The sequence below is a fragment of the Perognathus longimembris genome, chromosome 13 (genome assembly GCF_023159225.1).
Source record: "Perognathus longimembris pacificus isolate PPM17 chromosome 13, ASM2315922v1, whole genome shotgun sequence".
NCBI classification, from domain to species: domain Eukaryota; kingdom Metazoa; phylum Chordata; class Mammalia; order Rodentia; family Heteromyidae; genus Perognathus; species Perognathus longimembris.
This window is the reverse complement of record NC_063173.1, coordinates 1,625,849-1,650,226: the sequence shown is the minus strand read 5'-3', so window position 1 is coordinate 1,650,226 and position 24,378 is coordinate 1,625,849. Positions and strand designations below refer to the sequence as shown.

Sequence of the window (24,378 nt, the reverse complement as noted above, 5' to 3'; positions counted from 1 at the left end):
GCTCCCGGCTGCCGGCTGGCTCACCGGAGGTGCTGTGTCATGGACGTTCCTGCCTAGGTGTCCTTTGAACCCCAGTCCCAGGATTTCAGGCTCCCGGGTCGCCACGGTGACAGGCAGAGAGCCACGGCACCCAGCTGCGTTCCCAGCTCTCGGTGGGAAGGTTTTTTTTTTAAAAAAAAAGAAATTTATTTATTTATTGTCCAAGTGACGTACAGAGGGGTTACAGTTTTATATGTGAGGCAGTGAATACATTTCTTTTCTTTTTTTGCCATTCCTGGGCCTCGAACTCAGGGCCTGAGCACTGTCCCTGGCTTCTTTTTGCTCAAGGCTAGCACTCTGTCACTTGAGCCACAGCGCCACCTCTGGCTTTTTCTATATATGTGGTGCTGGGGAATCGAACCCAGGGCTTCACGTATACGAGGCGAGCACTCTTGCCACTAGGCCGTATCCCCAGCCCGGTGGGAAGGCTTTGGGTGGAGGGAGGGGCTGCTGTCCACACCGCCTTGCCGTCGGTTGCAGGGGAAGGGCGTGGAGGAGACCTACTGGCTGGTGGGGAAGGCGGGCTTCCACAGACCTCTGCCCACGCCTCCGCACGTGGCGCCCGGGTGAGTGAAGGCCGCGCCCGGCCGCTTCCGTGCTGGGGTGTGGACGCGTTACCTGCCTGGCGTGGAGCACAGCGTCCTGGGCACCGGTTGCCTCTATCGCTACTGCATCGCTGCCGCCTCTCGGCTTCCACAGCTGTGGGCGTGTTAGATCCAAAGGCCTTCCACTTCTTTAAATTTTTGGTGGTGCCAGAGTTTGCACTTGGGGCTTTGTGCTCACTTGGGCTTTAGTTATTATTATTATTGTTTTGCTTGCTCAGCGGGTGTTTGACCACCTAAGTCATGCCTCCAGACAAGCTTTTTGCTTATTCATTGCACATGGAGCCTGGCAGACTTTTCTGCCGGCTTTGAACCACGACCCGACAGATGTAGGCATCCCGAGCAGCTAGGATCGCAGACCCGAGCCACGGTGCCGGGCCGGGCTCCGCGTCCCCGAGGCCAGGGAGTAGAATTTCAAGGGCTGGCTTGCCCGCCTCCCAGCGCGTCCTGTAAGGCCCCGTGTCCTTCACGGAGGGCCTCAGGGAGAAGCAACGTTGCGCCCCAATGCGGCGCTGCTCACTCCCCTCCCCTGCCTCAGTCTGTGAAAGGTCTAGAAAAGGCCGGACACGGAGCAGGTCCCCAGAGCCAGGGAGGTCAGCGGGCTCGGCCAGCGGGCTCGTTCCGGCGTGAAGGACGGGCCGAGGCGAGCCCCCCCCCCCCCCCGCGGCCGAGCTCAGCCAGAGCCCAGCTGGCCTCCCCCCCCCCCTGCGCTCCCACCACTCTTACCCCCTCTCTTACCGAGAGGGGGGCTGCCCCGCCCCCTCCCGTGGTGGGGGCTCCGCTCCAGGGCCGCCTCAGCAGAGGGGGTTCTGGGGGCGCACTCTGCACGGGCCCTTGCCACCCCCCCAGCCCGTTCCGGGGTGCCGGTCCCCGCCCCACCCCCCGCCGCCTGGCTGCCCACCCCCATCCTCGCCCGGACCCGGCCGCCGTGACACGCAGCTCTCCTTCGTCCCCAGCGAGCCCTGGCAGGACCGCGTGCACCGGGACATCAGGGCGGCCTTCGCCGAGGCCCGCCGGGCCCGCGTGGGGCCTGGCCGCCCGGGGGAGGCGGGGGCCCGGCCCTGAGCGCGGGGGCCCCACGCTGCTCTGCCCCCCCCCCCCCCGCCCCGCCAGCCTCCGCGGCCCAGCGGCGACCCCGGGGCACGCGCACACCCGCGGGGACCCTGGTGGTGATTGTGTCTCGGTACACCAACAGTGAGAATAAAAGTAACCCCCCCTGCTCACCGTGCTGCGTCTGGAGTCACCCCGAGGGCGCACTCGCACGGAGCTGGGACTCCTCGCGGGGGGCCTGCCCCCCCCCCGCACAGGGGAGGGCCGAGGTCACCTCGCGTGGGGGCCTGTCCCCCCCGCCCCCAGTGCAGGGCCCGGTCCTCCTCCCGCAGCAGCACGGCTGTCCCTGGCGGCGGCGGCGGGCTGGGCGTGGGTGGAGGCGGGCAGGTCTGGGCTCGGCTCCCCCGCGCCCCACGCTGGCGTCTCGAAGGACGCCCAGGGGACCCCAGGAGCTCCGGGCACCCGGCTGGAGCGTCCCGACTCCCTTCCCGTCAGCCCCGGCCGCATGCGAGTCCAGCCTGGGCCCGGCTCTCCGAGGCGGTGGAGCGGCAGGACGCCCCGCGAGCCACGCCGCCACGGCGCACCCTGCTCCCCGGGTCTCGAGCAACAGGCGCAGCGGAGGCCGGGCCAGCGCCTCCTCCCACCCCGCCCTCCCCTCGGCTCTGTGCCGGCGGTGGGCCAGGCGCGCGCGCGCGCACACACACACACACACACACGCACACACGCACACACACGGGAGCCGAGCACGCTCCCTCTCCCCCGGGGGAGGGGGGAGGGTCCGGGCCGGGCGGTGCCGCTGCCTCTCGAGCCGAGCGGGGGACGCGGCGCTCAGGAGCCCAGCGACACCGCGACGGCCGGTCCGGCTCCCCGGGGAGGCCCCCCGAGGGGCGCCCCGGCCGCGTTCTCTGCTGCAGAGCAGGGGGGAGGCTGGCGGGGCCGGGCCTGGCGGCTCTGGCGTGAAGGCCGCCGGGCACCGGCGTGAGCTCCTACACACACGCGGGGGGGGGGTGACTTTACTCCCCCCGGGGCCCCTTAGGAGGCGCCGCTGGGCTGCTGCCGTCTCCTCTACCTCGATGGCCTCGGGGACTTCCAGCACGCTCGAGTCCACCCCCAACCCCTTCTCTGCCACCCCCTGCGTGAATCAGCAGTTGCTCTCCTGGTTTCCCTTGCAAGGGGGTGGGGTGGGGGTCACTCTTGTTGCCCAGCGCCCAGGAGGGTGGGTGCTAAGGCTCAGTGAACAAACGAACAAACGAATGAATGAATGACCACATGAACGAACGCCGGCTCCAGGGCCCTCTCCTCGTTCCTCTGTGGTTCCCCACTCCTGGGCTGGTTGGTCTGCTGTTTCGCTGGGGGTCTGCAGGCCAGACGTGGGCCAGTGTGTGGGCCTGCCCACCCCCCCCCCCCCCGCCACCGGCTCTCCTCTCCCCTGTGCCGGCCCGAGTGGCCATCTCAGACCCTGCTGCCCTTCGTGTCCCCTCCTCCTCCTCCTCCTCCTCTTCTTCGGCCAGTTCCTCCAGGGCGCTCTCCTGGGACCTCCCTGTCAGTCCGTGTGCAGAAAAGGGGGTGCCTTCCCCGGCGTACTGGGGTGCCCTGGGGCAAGGCTGGGTCTCGGGGCCTCCTTCTGTGATGCCGCCAGCACACTCCAGCCGAGAAGAGGTCTAGGAGGCAGGAGAGGTGGAGCAGGCTTCCGTGGGGACCCACGAGCCCCTGCACAACCACAAATACATGTATTTCCCCCCCACACCCGGAGGAGGGCAGCAACATGGAAGGACATGCTCAGAACCTCTGTGCGCAGTTCCTGGGCCACGCTCCAAGCCCAGGGGAGGGACCGGCAATCCACTGGTGAACAGCAGAGGTCTCAAGGGGAGGCTGCCCGGCCATGGGTGTTGCTGGGCTCACCCAGGGTCGGGCACTGAGCCCAGGCCCCTTCCCCAGGGCTGGGGCGATGCCTCTTGCCCTGGGCTTCTTGCTCTGGACCGGCTGGCCAGGCGTCTGGTCGCTCTGAGAAGCGCTTCTGTGAGTCTCGCGACTGCAGGGATCCACTAGGGGGCAGTCAGGGTGTTCAGAAGACAGCCCGGCCAGCCACGTCCCGCCAGCGGGGCCGGGAGGGAGGTCAGGCTGTGTGGATGCCCCCTTCCTCAGGGCGCTCACAGAGGATGGGTGAGGGACCTCGAGGCTCAGAGTCCTGCCACCATCCATCCAGAAGGCCAAATCCACCCCCAGGGCTGGGGTAGCCTTCAGCTCTGGGTCCCGGGAGGCTCACAGTCAGGTGGCGATGGCCAAGTCCACCCCCAGGGCTGGGGTAGCCTTCAGCTCTGGGTCCCGGGAGGCTCACAGTCAGGTGGCGGGCCACACCCTCCATGCAGGCCTGACCGCCCCCCCCCCCCCACCACCGCAGCCCGGCTTTCCCTGCCAGCCCCCTGCCTCTGGTGACTTACATTTCCTTCTGGGTTCCAGCCGCAGGGGCTGGGGGTCGTCTCCCTGGTAAGCCAGAACAGCGATGCCCCACCCACAATCACCGGCCCCCCCCTGGCCTGTCCCCACGGTGGCCTCGGCCGGTCCATCTTCCCTCCCGCCCTCCCTTCTTGTCTTTCTTTGCTGCGCTTGGCATTGAACCCAGGGCCTTACACACACTGGGAAAACACTGCACCGCTGTCCTGTGCACCCGGCTGTAGAGTCACCTCGTCCAGGCCTCGGTAGTTGGGTCCTCACCTAGCACCCCCCCACACGGACAGCCAAGAAGCCCCTCCCCACTGCCCTCCCTCCCCACTGCCCTCCCTCCCCACTGCCCTCCCTCCCCACTGCCCTCCCCTGCCGCCAGCCCGGGCTTGGCCCGGGCCCTGCCCATCCTGTCCCGTCGCACGGCTGGGATGCCCGCGTGCCACACACGGCGTTGAGTTCTTTTTTAAGCGCTCCCAGTAGGAGAGCGTGGGGACTCCCCCGTCACCCTGCCGGCTGGCTGTCACTCCACGCCGCCCCGTCCACAGCGGGTCTCGCACACGGGGCCCCGGGGGAGCTGGTGGCGGTTCCTGCTTTCTCTCCACGATCCTCTGTCCCCAAGCCCCCCGGCTCCCCAACCCCGGCACTCAGCCCCGGCACCCTGCTTCCCAGGTGGTTACCCAAGAAGCCACGGCAGGCCGGGCGCTGCCCGGGGCCTCCTGGACGGCGGGCACGCCGTCTCCCAGGCTGCCTGCGGGCGGCCACGGAGGCCCCCATGTCACTGGAGGTGAAGCGCCCGTGACGCACCCTGAGAGCCGAGGGCCCCGGTTCGATGCCAGCCCAGGCAGGAAGGCCCGCGAGACTCCCCTCTCCAATTAACCGGCAACAATCCGCAACTTGCTTCATCCAGGTGCCGGGGCTCACCCTGCGGCCCTCGCTCCGCCGGAGGAGCGGGGAGGTGCGTGGGATTCCCACCTCTACCGAACCACCGGGAAAGCCGGCGCGGAGCGTGGCTCAGGCGGCGGAGCGCCAGCCTTGAACAGAAAGCTCACGCACAGCACTCGGGCCCTGGGCTGAAGCCCCGGTACCGGCACCGCCTTCCAGCGCCCCGAAAAAGAAGTCCACCCGTGTGAAGCGCCCCGGGGCCGGCCTGGAATCGGGGCGCCCCCTGCCCCGTCGCCGGCAGCCGCGGGGCCCGCGGCCTCCCGTGGCGTGGCCGTGCTCCGGGAGCGCGGGAAGCGACCCGGGACCCACGCGCCCCGGCCAGCCCTGCCGGGCGACCCCGAGTGCCACGAGGAGGGGTGGCGACCCACGCGAGGACCCCGGAGCCCGAGGGCCCCGACGGAGCCCGACGGCTCGCAGCCTCGGCCCCTCCTCCGGAACGGCGGCCACCGGGCCTCGTGCGGCCGCTGCGGGCAGCGCGTATTCTGCAGACAGACCCGGCTCCGGGCCTGGTCCTACAAGCACGGTCGCATGGCCCAGAGGACAGCCACCTCGCGCTCGCTACCCGCGCTTGCTTTCCCCTCCCGGGGCTGGCTCTGGCTCTCGAGGTCCCTGTCACCCACGCCTCGCCGCACCGGTGGCGCTCTCCTCGGTCCCCTCAGGAGGTGTCCTCAGCTGGCCTGGTCTGTGCCCCGGCCCAGGGGACAAGAAGGGGAGCACAGGGAAAGAATGGAAGAGCCCCAGGTTTTGCCTCCAAAGCCGAGTGCCAATGCACAGCCGCTCGGAGCCTTGGCTCCCCAGCGAGGTTGAGAGACACCCGCGTGGAAGGCCGCCCGTGGCTGTCCTGGTGCTGACTCTGCATGAGAGGAAGGACTGGGCCCTGCAGGGTGTTCAGTGGAGAGCGTGGACGCTGTACCGAGAGTCCAGGATGTCACGGCCCTGCCCCACGGTGGACAGCAAGGCTCGGCGAGGCTCAGCAACATGTCCAAGATCACACAGCATATACAAGTCATCGCCGTTCTGGGCCACTAGCTCCTACATAGACCCCTGCGGCCTTGAATCTGCTGGAACGGAATCTCAGGGAGCCTTGAGCCTGACTCAGGGCCTGAGAAGTACTGCCCCAGAATGGGGGTCCCCAGGACCCAGTTAAAAATGTATCCTCTGTCCTCACTAATAAGATGCACAAGGAAATGGAAGCATTTGCACAAAAAGACCCACACTGAAGTCTCAGCCGCTGCCCGAGGGCTGCCCCAAGATGACCCCGTTCTTGGAGGGTGCAAGCAGGAACTAAGTGGTGCTGAATGCTAAGTGGGTTCCTTCCATGTGGATTTCACCAGGTGAGCCCAGCCCTGGGCAGGGGGCTTGGAGTGGCCACCCTCCTGTACACTCTGAATGTTCCAGAAGAGGAGATGGTTGGTAGGCTTTGTGTTCTAATCTTGCCCTCCCGGGGACCCACTAAGGAGAGGGGTCATGCTTACTGAGCACTAACACTGGCCAGGACCCCTCACAGGTGCTTTGCGCACAGTAGTCCACGCGATCACCCCAGCCGGCTGGGGCCTCGGTGACACTCGGGCGACACCCCCGTCTCGCTCTGCAGCACAACGAGCCAAGGAAGGTCAGAGAGACCAAGCAAGCTCCGCAGGCACACAGCGTGACCGCCGAGATGAAGGAGGGGCAGGGGGGGGGTCCCAGCGTTGCGCCCCGAGTCCCGAGAGGCATCTCTAGCGGGTGGGCATGCTTGGCTGCCCGTGTGTCTTCAGGTCGTGGGGGGCCCTATCTGGCCGCCGAGTCAGGCGGAACCCCGTGAGTGAAATCATCACAACCGCAACCCGAGCTGGGGGGGGGGCGGGGGGAGGCCGGCCAGGGGGTTCTGCTTGGCTGCAGTTCTGGGAAGGGCGAGGCAGCAAGGGGACTCGTCAGGTAGGAAAACCTGGGCTGCCAGCATCTGATTTATTCATGCTCCGCTCTCGCCACGGGGCGGCTGTGACGGCTCCTAGAGAAAGACGGACGTGGTGAAGGAAGCCCTTGGGTAGCAGAAGTGCTCAGCCATCACCCAGCACCGTCAGCACCGTCAGACAGGGCCCGGCCTGGAACCTGTCCGTTTCGTCCTAGCACCAACCACAGGAAGTCACGACTGTTTCCCCCATTTTACCAAGGAGGAAACTTGGCCAAAAGGGAGCACTGGAGTCTTCGGAAGTGCTGGGATGGGTCAGAGGGCACAGGGCCGCACCGCACGGGGGTGGAAGGAAGGAGACGTTTGCTATCTTTCCCGGGTCTTATCTGCTATGTCCTTCCATCTCCTCGCGGCAGCCCGGCCTTCTCCTTCAGGAATCCTTCCCTGACAGACCCAGCGAGTCAAGGCCCCAGGACCACTCGCTGTCAAGATGTGTCGTCCCTGGGTTGACGTTTCCACAGCGACCGGATGGGAGGAAGGAGAGACGGAGGATGGGTGATCTGCATGGGGGAGCCCGGCTTCGAGGCTGGCTCCACCCGCGTTCACCCCAGGCCCAGGTGTTCACTTGTCTCTGTTTAAGATGGGACACCTGGCCCCGGCTCCTCGCTGGTGATCATCGTCCAGAACGCCGACAGAGAGAAACCTGCCCTTGGCACCGGGGTGGGGGGGGGGGGCCCTGGTCCAGAAGTCTCCGGACTCCCAGTCACACCCAGCAGGGCAGGAAGCCAGCAATTGGGTCGGGCCTGGTGCCCAGAAAAGGGGGTGGTGGGGTGGGAAGATCTGCTCCAACAGCAAAAGGCACCTTGCTTTGGGACACGTCTAGAGAGCGCCTTCCTAAGCCCTAGTGCCCGCGGACTTAATTTCGTGGACGGAAGGAGCTCTGATTCTCCCCCCCGCCCCCCCCCCACCTCCCACCTATTCTGGGTCGCGGGGCTTGAACCCAGGGCCCGGACACCAGCCCCGGAGCCCCGGCTGCGCCCCGGCTGGGCGGGTGGGACCGGCTGGCTCCCCCCTCCGCCCCCCCCACCCCCATCTGCTCCCGGGGGGGGGGGTCGTGCCGCGGGGAGCCCCCGCCCCAGCAGCCTTCCCAGGGCCGCAGCGGGGTCACTTCCTTCCCGTCCAGCGGCCGGCGGTCGGTCACCTCCCGGGCCAGCCCCGCCGGGCCGCCGAGTGCGGCGGCGCCAGGATTTCCTCCGCGGTCCCGCGGCTTCGGGGCGACCCGCGACGGGGCCTGGCGGCCTGCGGGCGGCGGTCCGGGGGGCCCCCGCGCCCCTCCTCGCCCCGCGCGCGCGCAGCCCCTACGCCCCGGCGCTCGGGCCCGCGGGGCCGCCAGGCGCCTTGCCCGGGTCCGGCCCCGGGGGTCGGAGGGGCGGGGCCGGCGCGCGGAGGGGCGGGGCCGGCGCGCGGAGGGGCGGGGCCGGCGCGCGGAGGGCAGGGCCGGCGCGCGGAGGGGCGGGGCCGGCGCGGCGGGGGGGCGGGGCCGGCGCGGCGGGGGGCGGGGCGGGGCCGGCGCGGCGGGGGCGGGGCCGGCGCGGCGGGGGGGCGGGGCCGGCGCGCGCGGCGGGAGAGGTATTTAAACGGCCGCGCCGCCCCCTCGCGGCCGGCTGGCGGGGCGGCACGGCGGCCGGGGGCGGCCGGTGACCCCGGGCAGACCCGGCCAGGGCAGCGCAAAATGCACGGCGACTGTCCCGGAGAGGAGCGGCGGCCGCGCTGAGCCAGGTAGGAGCCGTCGGTGGGCGAGGCCGGGCACGCCCCCCGCCCCGCCCGTGACCCCCGCGGCGCCCCCGCGACCCCCCCCCCCCCGCCGCCCCCCCGGGCGCGCGCCCGCCCCGCGTCTCCAGGTCTCGCCGTCCCCCCACCTCCCCCCCGCACCCCAGAAGGGCTGAGACGGGCGCCCGTTTGACAGCTGGGAGAGCGGAGCCCCGAGGGGGCCGGGCCGGCCGGGAGCGCGCGCCTGGGCGCCGGTAGGGGGGATTGGAACCCTGGGCCCGGCGCTTGTCTGAGGGGGGGGACCCCGCCCACTCCTCCGGCTCCTTGGGGGGCTTGAAGCCGGCCTCCTTCTGGGGGGGGGCGAGGCGCGGGGGGGACGAGGCGCGGGGGGGCACCCCCCACCCCCACTCCCCACCCCCCACCCCCACCCCCACCCCGAGCTGCCTGGAATTCCGCCCTCCCGGCCGCATTCCTTTGGGCTAAGGTCTGATTCCCTCGTGGGCCGCACCGACGTCGGGCCTGGCCCCGAGGGACCGACAGAGCCAGCGAGCCCGCCGCGCTCCCGGGGGCCCGGGCGGCTCGGGTGGGGGCTCGGCCCGCCCTCGGGGGGGGGGCACCGCGGCTTCCCGGCCAGGCCCGCGTCCTCGGATCCCGGCTCTGCCCGGGTGACCTTGGGTAAGCCCTCCTTCCGAGCCTCCTCCCGCGCAAGTCCCGGCCCCAGACTCCTCGGAGGGAAGGGGCCGGCTCCGTCCGACCCCCACCCCACCCTCCGAGTCCCCCCTTTCTCCTCTGCAAAGTGGGAATGGCGGGAACTGCCTACTTGGCTGACTGAGAATAGTCAGATTCCATAGGTCAAGGGCTAACGAGACCGTCCAGCATCCTTCTGTGGGAGGGGTGGGCTTGTTGTGATTGTAGATATGTCCTCTCCTCCCCAAGCTCTCCTTCCTCTCCTGGTCCCCCCCCCTCCTCTTCTCTTCCTCTCTCCTCCTCCTCCTCCTCCTCCTCCTCCTCCTCCTCTCTTGTTTCTCTGTCTCTCTGCCGCTCTCTCTCACACACACACACTCACACACTTCCACACCTCTCTCCACACTCCGCGTCCACCTCGGTACCCGCCACCTGACATGGTTCAGTCCTCTGAGCCCTGTAGTGTAGCAAGCCACAGAAGTGTCCCGGGCACCTCCGCGGCCCGTGGCCACCCTCCACCTGAACTATGGCTGGGGTGTCTGGTGGCAGAATGGGAAGCCGGCCCCGGAGGTGGGGCCCCGAGGCAGAGACGTAGAGAGCTTGGCCTTTGAGCAGGGCTGGCGAGCAGCGGATGGGGACCCTTGGGCGGGGGCCTGGGCTCCATGTCCCGTGCTCCCTAGTCCTGTGTGGGAGGACAGCCCTGCCACACCACCTGCCGAGGGATCCCCCAGGGCTGTGGGGACTGTCCCTCCTGGGTGTGCTGATGCTCACGCGGGCTTGGGGGCCGAGGAGGGGGAAGCAAGGACTCCGTCAGGCTTCTCCATCCTCAGGCTCAGAGCTGAGCCTGGGCCCTTCCTTGCCCTCTCCCGGCTCGCACCACTGAGCTCCCCGTGGCCATTGCGCACAAGGTCTTTAGTAAGCGACTTCCCAGGCCCTGGTTCCCCCACAAGAAGGAAGCAGCGGCCAGGAGCGGACAGATCTGGTAGAAGAGCAGTCCTCATGCCCAGGAGCACGGCCCTGGGGCAGGAGCGAACTCACCGTGTTTGAGGAACCCGGGCAGGCTGCAGTTTGGTGAGGAGACGAAGGGCCGATGGGAGATGGAGATGGAGAGAGGACTGTGTAAACCTGGCGCTTTGGGAAGATTTTAGAGTAAACAATCCTGAGCGGATGGGTGATGTTAAAAGGTTGTGATTGCTGACATGGGCAAGACAGGGTGTGTGAGCTGGGGAACGAAGGAAACGCATAGTGTCAAGGCCCAGGGACGGGCAGGCGAAGGAGGGAGGTGTGCCGGCTGGGGTCTGGTTCCAGGGAGAGCAGTCTCCGCCAGCTGCTGGCAGAGGGGGATAGAGAGTCGGGGGACCTGCCCTCACCCCCGCGAGGCGGAGCGGAGCAGGGCCGTCGAGCGAGGCGGGCGAGGCTGGGTGGGAGCCGGGCCCCCACGCCCTGGGCTCCCCTGTCCCCCGTGGAGAGTCCTACAGAGACTTCAGGGGCACCTTCTCTCTGTCCCTCTGGCCTTCCTGTGCTCTGAGGGGGCTCCGAGGAGAGGGGCCCTCTGCTCTTGAGGTCCGTCTCTTGTAACGGATGTGTAGTGAAGAGCCCAGGGCTCGGAGCTGGGCTTTCTGCCATTCAGAGGCTGAGACCCCGGAGGACCCGAAGGCAGGGCTCAGCCTTGGGGGAGCAGAGCGGGCTTCCTGGAGGGGGTGACAGCCCAGCCAAGCCAGCAGCAGAGAGAGGGGAGGGCGTGGCGTGGAGGCTCAGCAGCTGAAAGGCACTCAGAGAGCGAGGGAGACACAGTGTCACCACTCAGAGCAGGAGAGGCGACGTGAGAAGCCAGCCCCAGAGAGCGGCGCTGGTGGGGAGGCCCCGGGGCTTCCACTATGCTAATGTGAGCCGCTGTGAGCCCATCTGAACAGCAGGGCAGACTTTCCCGTGAAAGCCCGGCCCGCAGTGCAGGTGAGAGCTGAGGGCCAGACCTGGGCCCCCGAGGGGCTGGAAGGTCCACGCCGGCCCCCGCGCGCGCCTCCCAATGAGAACGGACTCGAGAGCAGCCCTGTGCCGTCTCCGGGCGTGGAGGTGAACCCCCAGGGGCCACACCTGCTGGAAGGTGCCGCGGAGCTCTGCGGCTTTAAGCGTGTTGTCCAGCCTCCCGGAGCCTTTGTTTTCTTTTGTATAAAATCGAGAATGGTGAGGACGAGGCTGAGTCAGTGGGCTGCCGGGAGGACGGAGCTGATGGCCGTGAAGTGCTGAGAAGAGTACTGGGGTGGAATACGTGGTGTTTCCACCGACCCCCTCGCCCCTTCTCCGCATTTGCATGCTTATCATGAACCCCAGAAAGGGAAACTCGCGTAGAGAGGAGAAATGACTTGCACAGGGTCACAAGGCGGGGAAGTAGAGAGAGAGCGGCTCTCAGATGTGGTCTTGGGGGGCCTGGTCCGTCCATGCTGGGACCATTTCTGCGCACGGCTCTGGTCCCCCCCCCCCCCCCGCACGGAGCCAGATGCGCAGGGCGTTTGGTAAAGAGAGTACTGAGTGAACGGGTGGAGATGTTTGTGTGTCCCCAGTGCTGGGCTCAGGCCGTCGGCCATCACTGGGCCTCTGGGCCCCCTCCATCCAACCCGGGGGCTACACGGGATCCGGGGCCCGGCCGGCCCTGGTGGTGGGAGTGCACGCGGGCGGCATGCACAACCAAGCGGGGAGACCGGGCCCCCCCCCCGCTTCCTGTGGGGGCCTGGGCTGCTCCTGCACAATGGGAAGGACTAAGAACCCATCCAGAGAGGAAGGGCAAAATAAAGGGGCGGAGAGGAAGGAATTCGAGTTCTTTCTCGCTCTTTTTTCTTTAACTTGGGTGAGACCGAGAGTTGGACCGCCCGGCTGTTGCCTGGCCGGTGCTCCGTCGCCCGCGCCACGCCACGGCCCTTTCGATCTTCGTTATTTTTCAAGTGCAGTTTTGTATCTCTGTCCTGGACGACTCGGACTGCGTTCCTCCTATTCGCACTTCCCACGTAGCTGTACACCACCCATCTTAGCTGACTGGTTGAGATCGGGTGTTTCAAAATTCGCCTTGGCTGGCCTCGAACCACAAATCATTTCCACCTCTACCCCGTCAGCAGCTGCGGTTATAGGTGTGAACCTCGGTAGATGAAAATGCGGGGTTCTCTGCGGGGCGGAAGGAGCTAGAGTTGGGGGACCTGCTTGTCGTCTTCGTGACGATGGGGTCGGAGGCGTCCCGAGCCGGAGCAGGGCGGCCCGAAGCGGCCCCTCCTCCTGCCTGAGGGTCCTCTCCCCTCCTTCCTCGCTGCCTCACAGGGCTTCACAACTCGCGCTTCCCCGGGCGACGGCTGGCCCTCCGAGGCCCCGCGTGCGGCCCGCGTCCTGCCTGTGCGCCCCACCTTCGCCGTACCTGGATTCCAGCTCGGCCCTGGTCTCGGGCCCCCGAGGGAGGGCCGCCCGGCCTGGCAGCCCTGTGGCCTGACGCGGCCCCCCGTCCCCTCCACCCCCCACAGAGCCATGAGCCGCCCCATCCCGCTGCTCCTGGCCGCGCTGACCCTGGGCCTGACCGCCGCCCAGCACCAGGACGAGGCCCGCTGCGCGACGGTAAGCTGCTCGGCCCGGGCGGGGGGGGGGCTGCCCCCCATCTTCCCCACCCACGCCGGAGCTTAGCGCCGCCAGGAGAGGAAGGGCATGGGCCTTGCGTTCGCCAATAGCCGCGAGGCGGGTTAAAGGCCGGGGAGCACCGGGACCCCCGTCCACCGAGGGGGAGCCCGGCTCCGAGCGGGCCGGGCGGCTCGGCCAACCGCCTTGTGCCGTGCGCACCGGCCTCCTTCCCTCAGCCGCCCCGTGCGGCGTCCAGAGTCTGTGTGTGTCCATGTGGGGAGTGGGGAAGGGCCAGCTGGGGGGGCTCCCTGTACTGGCTGCTCTGGGGACGGATCTGCTTCCCCGGATGGGCCCCTTGCTCAGCTCTGCTATGCCCTTCCCTCCCTCCCGTCAGCCCCCACGCCGCGTCCCCGGGAAGCCTTTCCTGACCCTCCCGGGCTGCCCTCCCGGGGTCCCCTGGGGGGCTCCCGCCAGGCCCAGAAGCTCCTGAGCGCAGGGGCTAGGTTTGCTTTGTGCTCCCTTTTCCTGCCTGCTGAGGTCAAGGTCAGGGCCCTGGAGCTGAAGGAGGGGGGACCACTTGCTCACAGCCCAGCCCGGGCCTGCCCCGGCCCTGCCGCCACCCGCCATGGCCGCCACTCTTCTTGTCCCTCAGAGTCCTCGGGAGGTGCTGAGAGCCCAAATAATAGGCAGAGCGGGCCTCAGACCCCACGGCATCCCGCCTCCTCCTGGGGGCCGGGGCGCAGAAGCCAAAGGTCCCGCCTCCAGCAAGCCGAGGGAAAACAGCAGATAGGAAAGCTCTTCCTGAACCGCGTGGAAAACAGTAGGGTAGATAGCCCTCCCCTAGCTCCTCACGAGTCAAAGTGAGAGCGGCAGGACTTGAAACCCAGCTCTCCCATGCCCTCCGCTGCCTGTTCCTCCTCTCATCCTTATTCCAGCCATGTGCAGCTGGGGAGTGGAGTTGGGGTGGCAGGTCCTCCCTCCTAGGAAGACGCGTGGGAATGGCTGGCATTGCAGGCCGCGGAAGGGAGGTCCACGCCCCGGCCCCCCGCAGTCCTTCCTCTAGGGCTTCCCTGGAGGGTCCCCCGGTGCTGGGAGCCACTGGGGCCCTCGGGCTCCTTCCTGGCGCGGGCGGGAGGAGCGGCCGCCCGAGGGGGCGGAGGCCCGGCACCTGGGCAGAGGCGGGCCTCGGGCTGCGGGCCGGGCCAGCTCTGTGTCCCCGGGAGACCTGGTGTGGGGCGACACGGTGACCCGCCGCCCGCGCACAGCGTGCAGCCGCGAGCAGCCGACGCCGCTCCGGGGAGCTGGCCCAGGGGCTGAGCGCGGAGCCCCCGACGCGCACACACGTCGGGGCGGCCTTGGCTGATCTTGCCCTTCCTACTGCAGTCCGGATGGGCCAGGTTGCTCGGGCGGGGGCCCAGCGGGCAGAGGCGGCGAGGACGGGCCAGGCGCCGCGGGCTTCCCAGGTAGCCCGCGGCGGGGGGCCCGGGGGGCCTCCGGGAACTGTTTCCCCGGAGGCGCGGGCCGTGCTGACCCCTCACACCGGTGCCCGAGACGGGGACAGCTGGGCTCCCCGCCAGTGACTCATCTTGGGGTCCTGGGAGGGAACGGCCGCGACGGCCGAGGCCAGCTCCCCACGGTGGCTGCCTCCGGCCGGCTCGGCCTCCTGCGCCCGCGCCGGCCACGCGAGTTACAGCGACCGACCCCCCTGGGGGACACGGCGCGCTCGCTTTCTGTGGCTCCAAAGGGCCTGACTCCAGCTGGGATACACCCGGAGCCCACCGGGAGATGGGCTCAACGGCTCAGCCCTTTGCTGAACACGGGGGTCTGCAGCTTCCATTCCGTCTTTCTGCCGGCCAGGCCCAGGCACCCACCCCAACCAACCAGTCTTTCCTGGCTCTCAGCTCGCTCGTCCCTCCCTCCCTCCCTCCCTCCCCTCCCTCCCTCCCTCCCTCCCTCCCTCCCTCCCTCCCTCCCTCCCTCCCTCTCCTTGTACTGGGGCTCACACTCAGGGCCTCACACTCCTGCTTGGGTGTTTCCCTCAAGGCTGGTGCTCTACCCTTGGAGCCACACCTCCACTTCTGGCTTTTCACTGATTAATTGGAGGTAAGCGTCTCACAGGCGCGGCGCCCTGGCCACCGTCAAGCTGTGATCCTCGGATCGCGGGCTTGTGAGGAGCTGGGATTACGGGTGTGAGACCCGAGCTCCCTCCGGCAGCTCCACACACAGTCACGGGTTCACGGCACAGAGCCGTGGGGAGGAGCAGGTCAGGGAAGATCCCTGGCGGAGGCGCTGTCGGGGCGCCAGGGCTGACATCGCCGGCCCGCAGAGGAGAGCCAGCGGTGGATGTGGGGGGCCCGGCGGGAGGGCGTGTTTGGTGTCACTGGACGTGGCCTGCGCGGGGTGGGATGGGAGGCAGGTGGCGGGAGACCTGAGTGCTTGGCTCGGGTCCCGGCCTCCGCCCGGGGCTCCGCAGGGCAGCCTGCATAGTTGCCAGGCGTTTACGGAGCAGGGGGGTGGGGAGGGGCCCCGGGATGAGGCTGGGTTGGGGAAGTCAGACCCTCTGTGGGGAAGGCTGCCGTTCCGAAAGCTCGGAGACCGAGGAATTGGGTTGAGAGTGGGGTCTGCAGTTGATCCGCAACCTAGGTTCAAATCTCAGCTCTTTCCTGCCTGCTGGGTAGTCTGAACTCCCCCTCACACCCTCTGAGCCCCACTCACCTGCCCTCTCAAGGAACCCCAGTTGGGCTGTGGGGTTCCAGGCGCCCACAGGCCTCACGTGCCCAGTGAATGTAAAATGGCCCGTGGGAGCCGGGAAGGACCCGTTCCTCTTCGCACAAACACCGGGACCGGCGTGGTCACGAAACGTGGTGCCAGTCACACAGCAAAATCCCAGTCTTGTCACCAAAGACTCTTGTTGTTTGGGGACCCTGGCTGTCTTCCTCCCTGTATTCCCTCTTGTCCCTGCCCTCGGAGTCCAGTGCTGGACTAGGCCCTGGAAAAGGAGGCCACCGACAGACACGGGGTGTCAGTGGCCACTGCAGAAGAAGGTCACCCCTGGGAACGCGCTCCGGGCCCACCCTGCCGTCCTGAGCCTGAGCAGGGCCCGGGAGTGGGAGCCCACAATTAAAACGCGACAGGGGGACCCACGGCCCCATTTCCTTCGTGGGGACCCTCTGTTCCCGTGTGGCTCCCGGCCGATGCTCGAAGTTGAGCCCTGCAGGCCCTGGAAAGGCCCCCCGCGCTGGACTCTTCTGAGGAGAACGGGGCCCGTTTTCCTATCAAGTGGGGATCAGTGCAGGGATTTTCTGACTTCATTCATCCGTCTGTGTGGCCGTCCACTTCCTGCCCACCGTTAAATTGACTCGGTGCCGGGCAGGGAGCAGGATGGGGTCGCCCGACGGGCGGCTGGGAGGGGACAGTCGCACGTTCCGGAATGGCGCGGGGGAGTCCGCGGCAGCCGGGCCGAAGGCGGGGAGTCTTTCCTCCAAGCCGGCGGTCCTCTCGCCCCCCCCCCGCAGGTGGACGAGGAGGCCTCGTGCCGGGGCCTGGGTCTGCTCGAGGTGCCCTCGGCGCTGCCCCTGGACGTCGGAGCCTGGACCTGTCTGGGAACCAGCTGCGGAGCGTGGCGGCCTTCCCGCTGGGCCGGTACGCCCTGCTGCGCCGCCTGGACCTGAGCGCCAACGCCATCAGCTCCGTGCAGCCCGGCGCGCTGGGGGCCCTGCCGCGCCTGGAGCACCTCAGCCTGGCGCGCAACCGCCTGGCGCTGGGCCCGCAGGGCGCCCTGGGCCTGCCGCCCGCCCTGCGCTCCCTGGACCTCTCGGGCAACGGCCTGTACAGCGGGCTGGCGGAGCGGCTGCTCGGGGAGGCCCCGGGCCTGCGCGCGCTCTCCCTGGCCGAGAACAGCCTGACGCGGCTCACGCCCCGCACCTTCCGCGGCCTGCCCGCCCTGGAGCGGCTGGACCTGCACGGCAACGTGCTGCTGGACATCGAGGAGGGCGCCTTCGAGGCCCTGCCCCGCCTGGCGCACCTCAACCTCTCCCGGAACTCGCTCACCTGCATCTCCCGCTTCGGCCTCCCGCAGCTGCGGGTGCTCGACCTGAGCCGCAACAGCATCGAGGCTTCCAGACGGCGCCCGCGCCCCCCGCCCCGCTCCAGCTGGCCTGGCTCGACCTGCGCGAGAACCGGCTGCTGCGCTTCCCCGACCTGGCCGCCCTCCCCCGGCTCGCCTACCTGAACGCGTCCGGCAACCTCCTGCGCCTCCCGGGCGGGGGGGCCCCTCCTCGCGCCGCTCCCCCGCCCCGGCCGCAACGCCAGCGCGCGCCCCCCCCGCCCCGCTCCTGCACCTGGACCTGAGCTCCAACGAGATCGAGCTGGTTCCCGACGGCTTCCTGGAGCCGCTGACCTCCCTGCGGTTCCTGAACCTCAGCGGCAACTGCCTGCGGGGCGTTCGCGGCCCCGCGCGCCGGCACGCTGCCCGGCCTGCTCCTCCTGGACCTGAGCCACAACGCCCTGGCGGCCCTGGAGCCCGGCGCCGGGGCCCTGGGCTCCCTGCGGACGCTGCTCCTGCGGGACAACGCGCTGCGGGACCTGGGGCCGCGCACCTTCAGCGGCCTGGCCGGCCTGCGGAGCCTCGACCTGCAGGGGAACCGGCTCACGCCCTGCGCGGGGCTCCCCGAGGAGGCCGGGCCCCCCCCGCGGCTGCGTCTCCCTCTCGGGCCTCCCCGCCCTCCGCGCGCTGAACCTGGCGGGCAACGCCATGGAGACGCTGCCCCCGGGCGCCTTCCTGCGCACCCCGCTGGCGGAGCTCGACCTGTCCCGCAACCCGGGCCTGCGGGTGTCGGCGGGCGCCCTGGCCGGCCTGGAGGCCTCCCTGGAGGCGCTGGCGCTGCAGGGCCTGGGGCTGACCGACCTGCCGGTGGACCTGCCCCGCTTCCCCCGCCTGGCGCGGCTCAACCTGGCCGAGAACCGTCTGAGCCGCCTGCCCGCTGGACGCGGGCCGTGGCCCTCGAGGAGCTGGACCTGCGCAACAACAGCTTCCGCCTCCTGCCGGCAGCGCCATGGGCGGCCTGGAGCCCAGCCTCCGCCGCCTCTACCTGCGCGGCAACCCGCTCAGCTGCTGCGGCAACGCCTGGCTGGCCGCCCAGCTGCACGGGGGCCGCGTGCGCGTGGACGCCACGCGGGACCTGCCCTGCCGCTTCGGCGCGCGGGCCCAGCTGGCCCTGAGCCGCGTGCGCCCCGAGGACTGCGGCCAGCAGGACCCCCAGCCCCGCGGCCTCGCCCTGCTGCTCACCCTGGCGCTGGCCGCCGCCGCCCTGCTCGCCACGCTCGCCACCTGCTGCTGCCTCCGCCGGCAGAGGTTCCGCCGGCGGTACAAGGCCTAGAGCGGACCCCCGCGCCCGGCCCCCCCCCCCCCGCGCCCGGCCCCGCCCCCCGCGCCCGGCCCCCGCCCCCCGCGCCCGGCCCCGCCCCCCGCGCCCGGCCCCGCCCCCCGCGCCCGGCCCCGCCCCCCCGCGCCCCGGCCCCCGCCCCCCACGCCCGGCCCCGCCCCCCCACGCCCGGCCCCCCCCCCCCCGCGCCCGGCCCCACCCCCCGCGCCCGGCCCCGCCCCCCGCGCCCGGCCCCCGCCCCCCGCGCCCGGCCCCGCCCCCCGCGCCCGGCCCCGCCCCCCGCGCCCGGCCCCGCCCCCCGCGCCCGGCCCCGCCCCCCACGCCCGGCCCCCCTGCGCCCAGCCCCGGGCTCCTCTCCCCGCACCCCGCCCCCCCCGCGCCCGGCCCCGCCCCCCGCGCCCGGCCCCCGCCCCCCCGCGCCCGGCCCCGCCCCCCGCGCCCGGCCCGGGGCTCCTCTCCCCGCGCCCCGCCCCCCCCCCGTGCCCGGCCCCCCCGCGCCCGCCCCCCCCCCCCCCCCCGCGCCCGGCCCCGGGCTCCTCTCCCCGCGCCCCGAGGCTCGGCAGCCCCAGCTCGTTGAGGCTGCAGAGCCCGCCCTGGCCTGGCGGGGGCGGGGCCGGCCCGGGGCGCGGCGTGTCTGGAACGTTCCCACACAGCCTGCGGGCCACGTTTTCTGATAATGACTTTCAGCCTCGCTGGAAAACAAGCGCGCGTGGCCGGAAGAGAAAGCCGGCGCCTCGGGAGCCGTCTGGGCTCCGGAGCGGCTGGGCCGCCGCCCCCCCCCCGCAGGGTCAGGCTGAGAGGGGCCGTCCTGCGCCCCGGCAGGCCTCAGCCTGTGACCCCCAGTCACTGCCCGATCCCCACGTCAGCTGGGGCCGCGCCCCCGAGCCTCGTGGGCCCGCCTCTGTGCGGCCGCTCTGCAGAGCTGGGGCCGGGGGACCCTCGCGTGATAGAAGCAGCAGATGAGTGTGTGAGAAGTCGCTAGAGTCCGCCAGCTGCCCCACGACGGCCACACAGCCTTCCGTCTCCAGGGCTCCTCTCGCCGCTCCGTGGCCCTTCCTCCCGGGCCCGGCCTTCCGAGTCCTCTCGGCACAGAGAAGACAGCTCTGTACCCATTCCTCTCCTCCTTTCCCGCCTCAGTTTCCCTCACCCCCCTCCTTTGAAGGCTGGTGTGAGTCCTCCCTTTTGTTGCCTTTCCCTTCTCTCTTTCCCTCTCCTCCTATTGAGCACAGCTTGGAGTTGGAGGCCGTGGCGCGAAGAGAAAGGGAAACTAAGGCTGAGGAGGAGAACGCGACTTGCACCGAGCCGTTTTACTCCAGGGAGTAAATCAGATGCAGCTGTGGTTGGGTACTTGCCTAGCATGTTCCAGGTCCTGGGTTCAAGGCCAGAAGGAGACGCCCGTGCTTTCCGTTGACCTCGGTTGTCTCATCGCAAGATAACGCCAGCTCCAAACTTCCCTTTCGTGTCTCATCCTTAGGGATTTTCCTCTCCAGGAAAATGGGTAGAGAGAACCACTGGCGAAATCCCCGTTGCCCACGCCCCACGCTTACGAGAAAGGGAAGTGGCGACAGCCAGCCGCGTCCCCGCGCCGGTGCGGTGTCGTCATCTGTGTGCCTTCGCCACGGTCTGCACACGCGCTTGGTAACAAGCGAGAAAACGGGGGTGCCGCCTCCATCCTGTGCCACACGCGGGTGGGAAGGCAAGGCCGGGACGGATGGCAGGCTCGGGGAGCGGCGGGGCGGTCGGGGGGGGGGGGGTCAGGACAGGCTGGGTCGGCACGGCGGCCCTGGAAACGCCACGCCGCCGCTCTCCCCTCCCCGCAGCCCCTGTACCCCACACGAATGTATTAAAGTCTAATTTTGGAGAACCAGAGCTGCCAGCCTCGCTCCTGCTGCGGGGAAGGCGGCCCCCGCCACGCTCACCCCCGCCTCCCTCGGGGCCTTTGACCCGCATGCGGAGGCTCGGGGGACACCGGGGCTTCGGACCGTCACCACCCAGGACCTCGGCTCCCGTGGGGGACTTGTGACATCCCCGTTCTCCCACCCCCCAACCCCTGACCCTCCCCACTGCAACACCGAGAGACCGGGGGCTTTCATTTATAGCTGCGTCCTCCCCGGTCCATCCCAGAGCGGTGCGGGTGAGGCCCGTGTCCCACGCGGTGAGGACACCCCAGATACCACGCCCCCCACGCAGTGAGGAGACCCCAGATACCACGCCCCCCTCCACGCAGTGAGGAGACCCCAGATACCACGCCCCCCCACGCAGTGAGGAGACCCCAGATACCACGCCCCCCTCCACGCAGTGAGGAGACCCCAGATACCACGCCCCCCCACGCAGTGAGGAGACCCCAGATACCACGCCCCCCTCCACACAGTGAGGAGACCCCAGATACCACGCCCCCCCACGCAGTGAGGAGACCCCAGATACCACGCCCCCCTCCACGCAGTGAGGAGACCCCAGATACCACGCCCCCCCCACGCAGTGAGGAGACCCCAGATACCACGCCCCCCCACGCAGTGAGGAGACCCCAGATACCACGCCCCCCCACGCAGTGAGGAGAGACCCCGGATACCACGCCCCCCTCCACACGGTGAGGACACCCCAGATACCACGCCCCCCCACGCAGTGAGGAGACCCCAGATACCACGCCCCCCTCCACGCAGTGAGGAGACCCCAGATACCACGCCCCCCCACGCAGTGAGGAGACCCCAGATACCACGCCCCTCCACGCAGTGAGGACACCCCAGATACCACACCCCCCTCCACGCAGTGAAAACACCCCAGATACCACGCCCCCCCACACAGTGAGGAGACCCCAGATACCACGCCCCCCTCCACGCAGTGAAAACACCCCAGATACCACGCCCCCCCACACAGTGAGGAGACCCCAGATACCACGCCCCCCCCATGCAGTGAGGAGACCCCAGATACCACGCCCCCCACGCAGTGAGGAGACCCCAGATACCACGCCCCCCCACGCAGTGAAAACACCCCAGATACCACGCCCCCTCCACGCAGTGAGGACACCCCAGATACCACGCCCCCCCACGCAGTGAGGAGACCCCAGATACCACGCCCCCTCCACGCAGTGAGGACACCCCAGATACCACGCCCCCTCCACGCAGTGAGGACACCCCAGATACCACGCCCCCCACGCAGTGAGGAGACCCCAGATACCACGCCCCCCTCCACGCAGTGAGGACACCCCAGATACCACGCCCCCCCACGCAGTGAGGAGACCCCAGGTACCACGCCCCCCCCACGCAGTGAGGAGACCCCAGATACCACGCCCCCCCCCCTCCGGCTGTCCACAGACTCCCGTTCAGACCCCACCCATGTCCTCCTGGGCCCTCACGACCCTGCACAGCGACTTGTCTGTTCCTCTGGTCACCACCATGTGCGGTGCCCCCCCAGCCCTGGCCTCCCCCCCCCCCCCCCCCGGCGAGCCCAGCCCGAGGGCTGAAGGTCTCAGAAGGCCCGGAACCCAGGGAGGGCTGGGGGAGGGAGCGGTGGGGGCTGCAGAGCCGGGCTGGCTGGGTGGGGGCGGGGGCGAGGTGGGAGCCCTGGCGTGGGCTCCCCGTGACCCTCGGGACCCCAGGTGGCAGCGCGCGGCCCCCCTTTCCTGGCAAGCAGGGGAGTTTGCTCACCTGGCCAAGGCCCCCAGGGAGAGAGATTCCTGTTTACAACCAAATGTGGAGGAACTGCCAACTGGGTGACGGGGGGAGCCTCCGGCCCGCGCGAGCTTCCAGAAGGTTCCGAACCCGCGTCACGACACCCGCGGGACCGCCCCTGGCTGACTGACCCCCCGCTGGTGCGCGTCCGTGGTGGCCCACCAGACGCCGGTCCTGGCCCGCGCTCTCTCCCCTGCCGGCCTCCTCCCGGGGCCGGGGAGCACCGTCCCCTCCTGCACCCCCCCATGGGCAGCCCCCCGCTCTCTGCTGCCCCCCCTGGCCCGCGCGGAGCCCTCAGGGGACATCGTCGACCTGAGTGCCAGCCCTCCTGGGGCGATTTCTGAGGCTGGCGCCCTCGCTTCAGAGGAGACGAGACCGCAGTGCTGAGACTCGAACCCAGACCTGTCGCACTCCGGGGCGAGCGACCGTGACCCTCGGGGGGCGCTGTGGCCCGGGCCTCCCCCCCCCCCCAGGCCGTGTCCCCCACTCGGACCTCCAGACGCCTCTGCGAAGCCGCCTCCGCGGAGTCCGCCTGGATTCCTTCCTCCGGCTGCCCGAAGGCCAGAGCGTCAACACGGCCTGACCCGCCCCGAGGACCAAACTCCTGGTCCTATTCCTCCATGTCCCCCGGTGTCCCCCCGTGTCCCCCCGAGTCCCCGGGGCCTGTGAGCTAGCCCAGAATGAACGCCCTCTGCCCTCCAGGACTCCCATCCCGCAGACAGAGGCCCCGGGACCCAGGAGAGACACGGGGGGCGGGGGGTGCAGCTGTCCCGAGCAGCAGGGGCCGGCGGGGAAGCCAAAGGAACTGTGCTGGGGGGCCCCTCCCCTTCCCTGGAGGACCCCCGTCTTACACTGCCTCCTCCCCCCTCCTCTTTGTCGTCATCCCCCCCCCCCCCCAGCGCTGTGTGCGGAGCTGCGGACCAAGCAGCGTAAACCCCTCGGCTCCACCCCGCTGAACCCCGGTCTCCCGGCCTGCCGGTTCTCAGGACCCAGCTCCCCCCCCCCTCACGAGCCGGGGCTGGGCTCGGTCACCCCTGGCCCTGGGAGCGAGGTCACGCCCCCCCCACGAGCCGGGGCTGGGCTGGGTCACCCCTGGCCCTGGGAGCGAGGTCCCCCCCCCCACGAGCCGGGGCTGGGCTCGGTCACCCCTGGCCCTGGGAGCGAGGTCCCCCCCCCCACGAGCCGGGGCTGGGCTCGGTCACCCCTGGCCCTGGGAGCGAGGTCACCCCCCCCCACGAGCCGGGGCTGGGCTCGGTCACCCCTGGCCCTGGGAGCGAGGTCACGCCCCCCCCCACGAGCCGGGGCTGGGCTCGGTCACCCCTGGCCCTGGGAGCGAGGTCACCCCCCCCCACGAGCCGGGGCTGGGCTCGGTCACCCCTGGCCCTGGGAGCGAGGTCACCCCCCCCCACGAGCCGGGGCTGGGCTCAGTCACCCCTGGCCCTGGAGTGAGGTCACGCTGTGCGGCTCACTCGGTGTGCCTCCCCCTCCCCTCCAGCCGCACGGGAGCTCAGGGCTGGGGGCCCCCCTCCCCCCCCCAGCGCTGCTCACAGGTCACAGCTCAGCCCCAGCCAGCTCCACAGGGATGGCCAAGGGGGAGCCGGGGGGGGGGAGGGGGGAGCCCCAGGGCTGCACACGCAGGAAGGGGTCGCGGAGGGAGGGGGAGGGGGAGCCCCAGGGCCGCACACGCAGCTTGAAGGGGTCGCGGAGGGAGGGGGGGAGGGGGGAGCCCCAGGGCCGCACACGCAGGAAGGGGTCGCGGAGGGAGGCCCGGGTTTCGTGCTCTGGGCGCTTGTGGGGGGGGGCGGCCGGGAGGGGCCCCTGCAGCTGGAGAAGGGAGGGTGACATGGAGAACATCTGGACGGCCCCAGGAAGGGTGGGATTGCAACACAGAGACCACGAAGAGATCCAGGCGGCGGGCGCTGGAGCTGCCGGAGCCGGGCGGGGCGGGCCAGCGGGCGGTCCACCCCGTCCACCCGGGAGGGAGGAGAGAGAAGAGCCCCCTCCACCCGCTCACCCCCATCGCTTTCACCTCCTCTGTGCGACTTCCAACAGGCCCGGCTCACCCCCCGGGTTCTCGGTGCCTCCCCAGAATTCTGCCGTCCTGTGTCCTCCCCCGCCCCCCGCCCCGCCAACTTGAGGAGGTAGGGGGCACTGGGCTGAGAGGGCGGTCAGGGCCCTGCCCCGGAGGTGGGAAGTAGGAAAATTACCAAATTGTACTTGCTTAGGAATGCGTAGCAATTAATCATCTGTTTGATAATTAAAAGAGGCCCTGAGTTAAATTCCCATTATCAAAAGTTTAAAAAAAAAAC

At 69.8% G+C, this 24,378-nt stretch overlaps 2 protein-coding genes across 2 annotated transcripts in view; both read left to right on the top strand.

Annotated features, from left to right (window-relative positions):
* LOC125361910 (guanylate cyclase D-like) overlaps positions 1-1,706 on the top strand; it is a 19,395-nt gene extending 17,689 nt beyond the window's left edge. Inside the window, exons 18-19 of the mRNA XM_048360525.1 lie at positions 520-605; positions 1,598-1,706. Coding sequence (XP_048216482.1) covers positions 520-605; positions 1,598-1,706 — 195 coding nt within the window. The remainder of the gene's footprint in view (positions 1-519; positions 606-1,597) is intronic.
* A 6,947-nt stretch (positions 1,707-8,653) lies between these two features.
* Lrrc32 (leucine rich repeat containing 32) lies at positions 8,654-18,395 on the top strand. Its single transcript, XM_048361004.1, is given in 10 exon segments — positions 8,654-8,748; positions 12,927-13,017; positions 16,533-16,596; positions 16,599-17,129; positions 17,132-17,305; positions 17,308-17,456; positions 17,458-17,703; positions 17,705-17,996; positions 17,999-18,061; positions 18,064-18,395. Coding segments are annotated over 9 exon segments (1,938 nt in total). The 5' UTR covers positions 8,654-8,748; positions 12,927-12,930.
* The last annotated feature ends 5,983 nt before the right edge of the window (positions 18,396-24,378 follow it).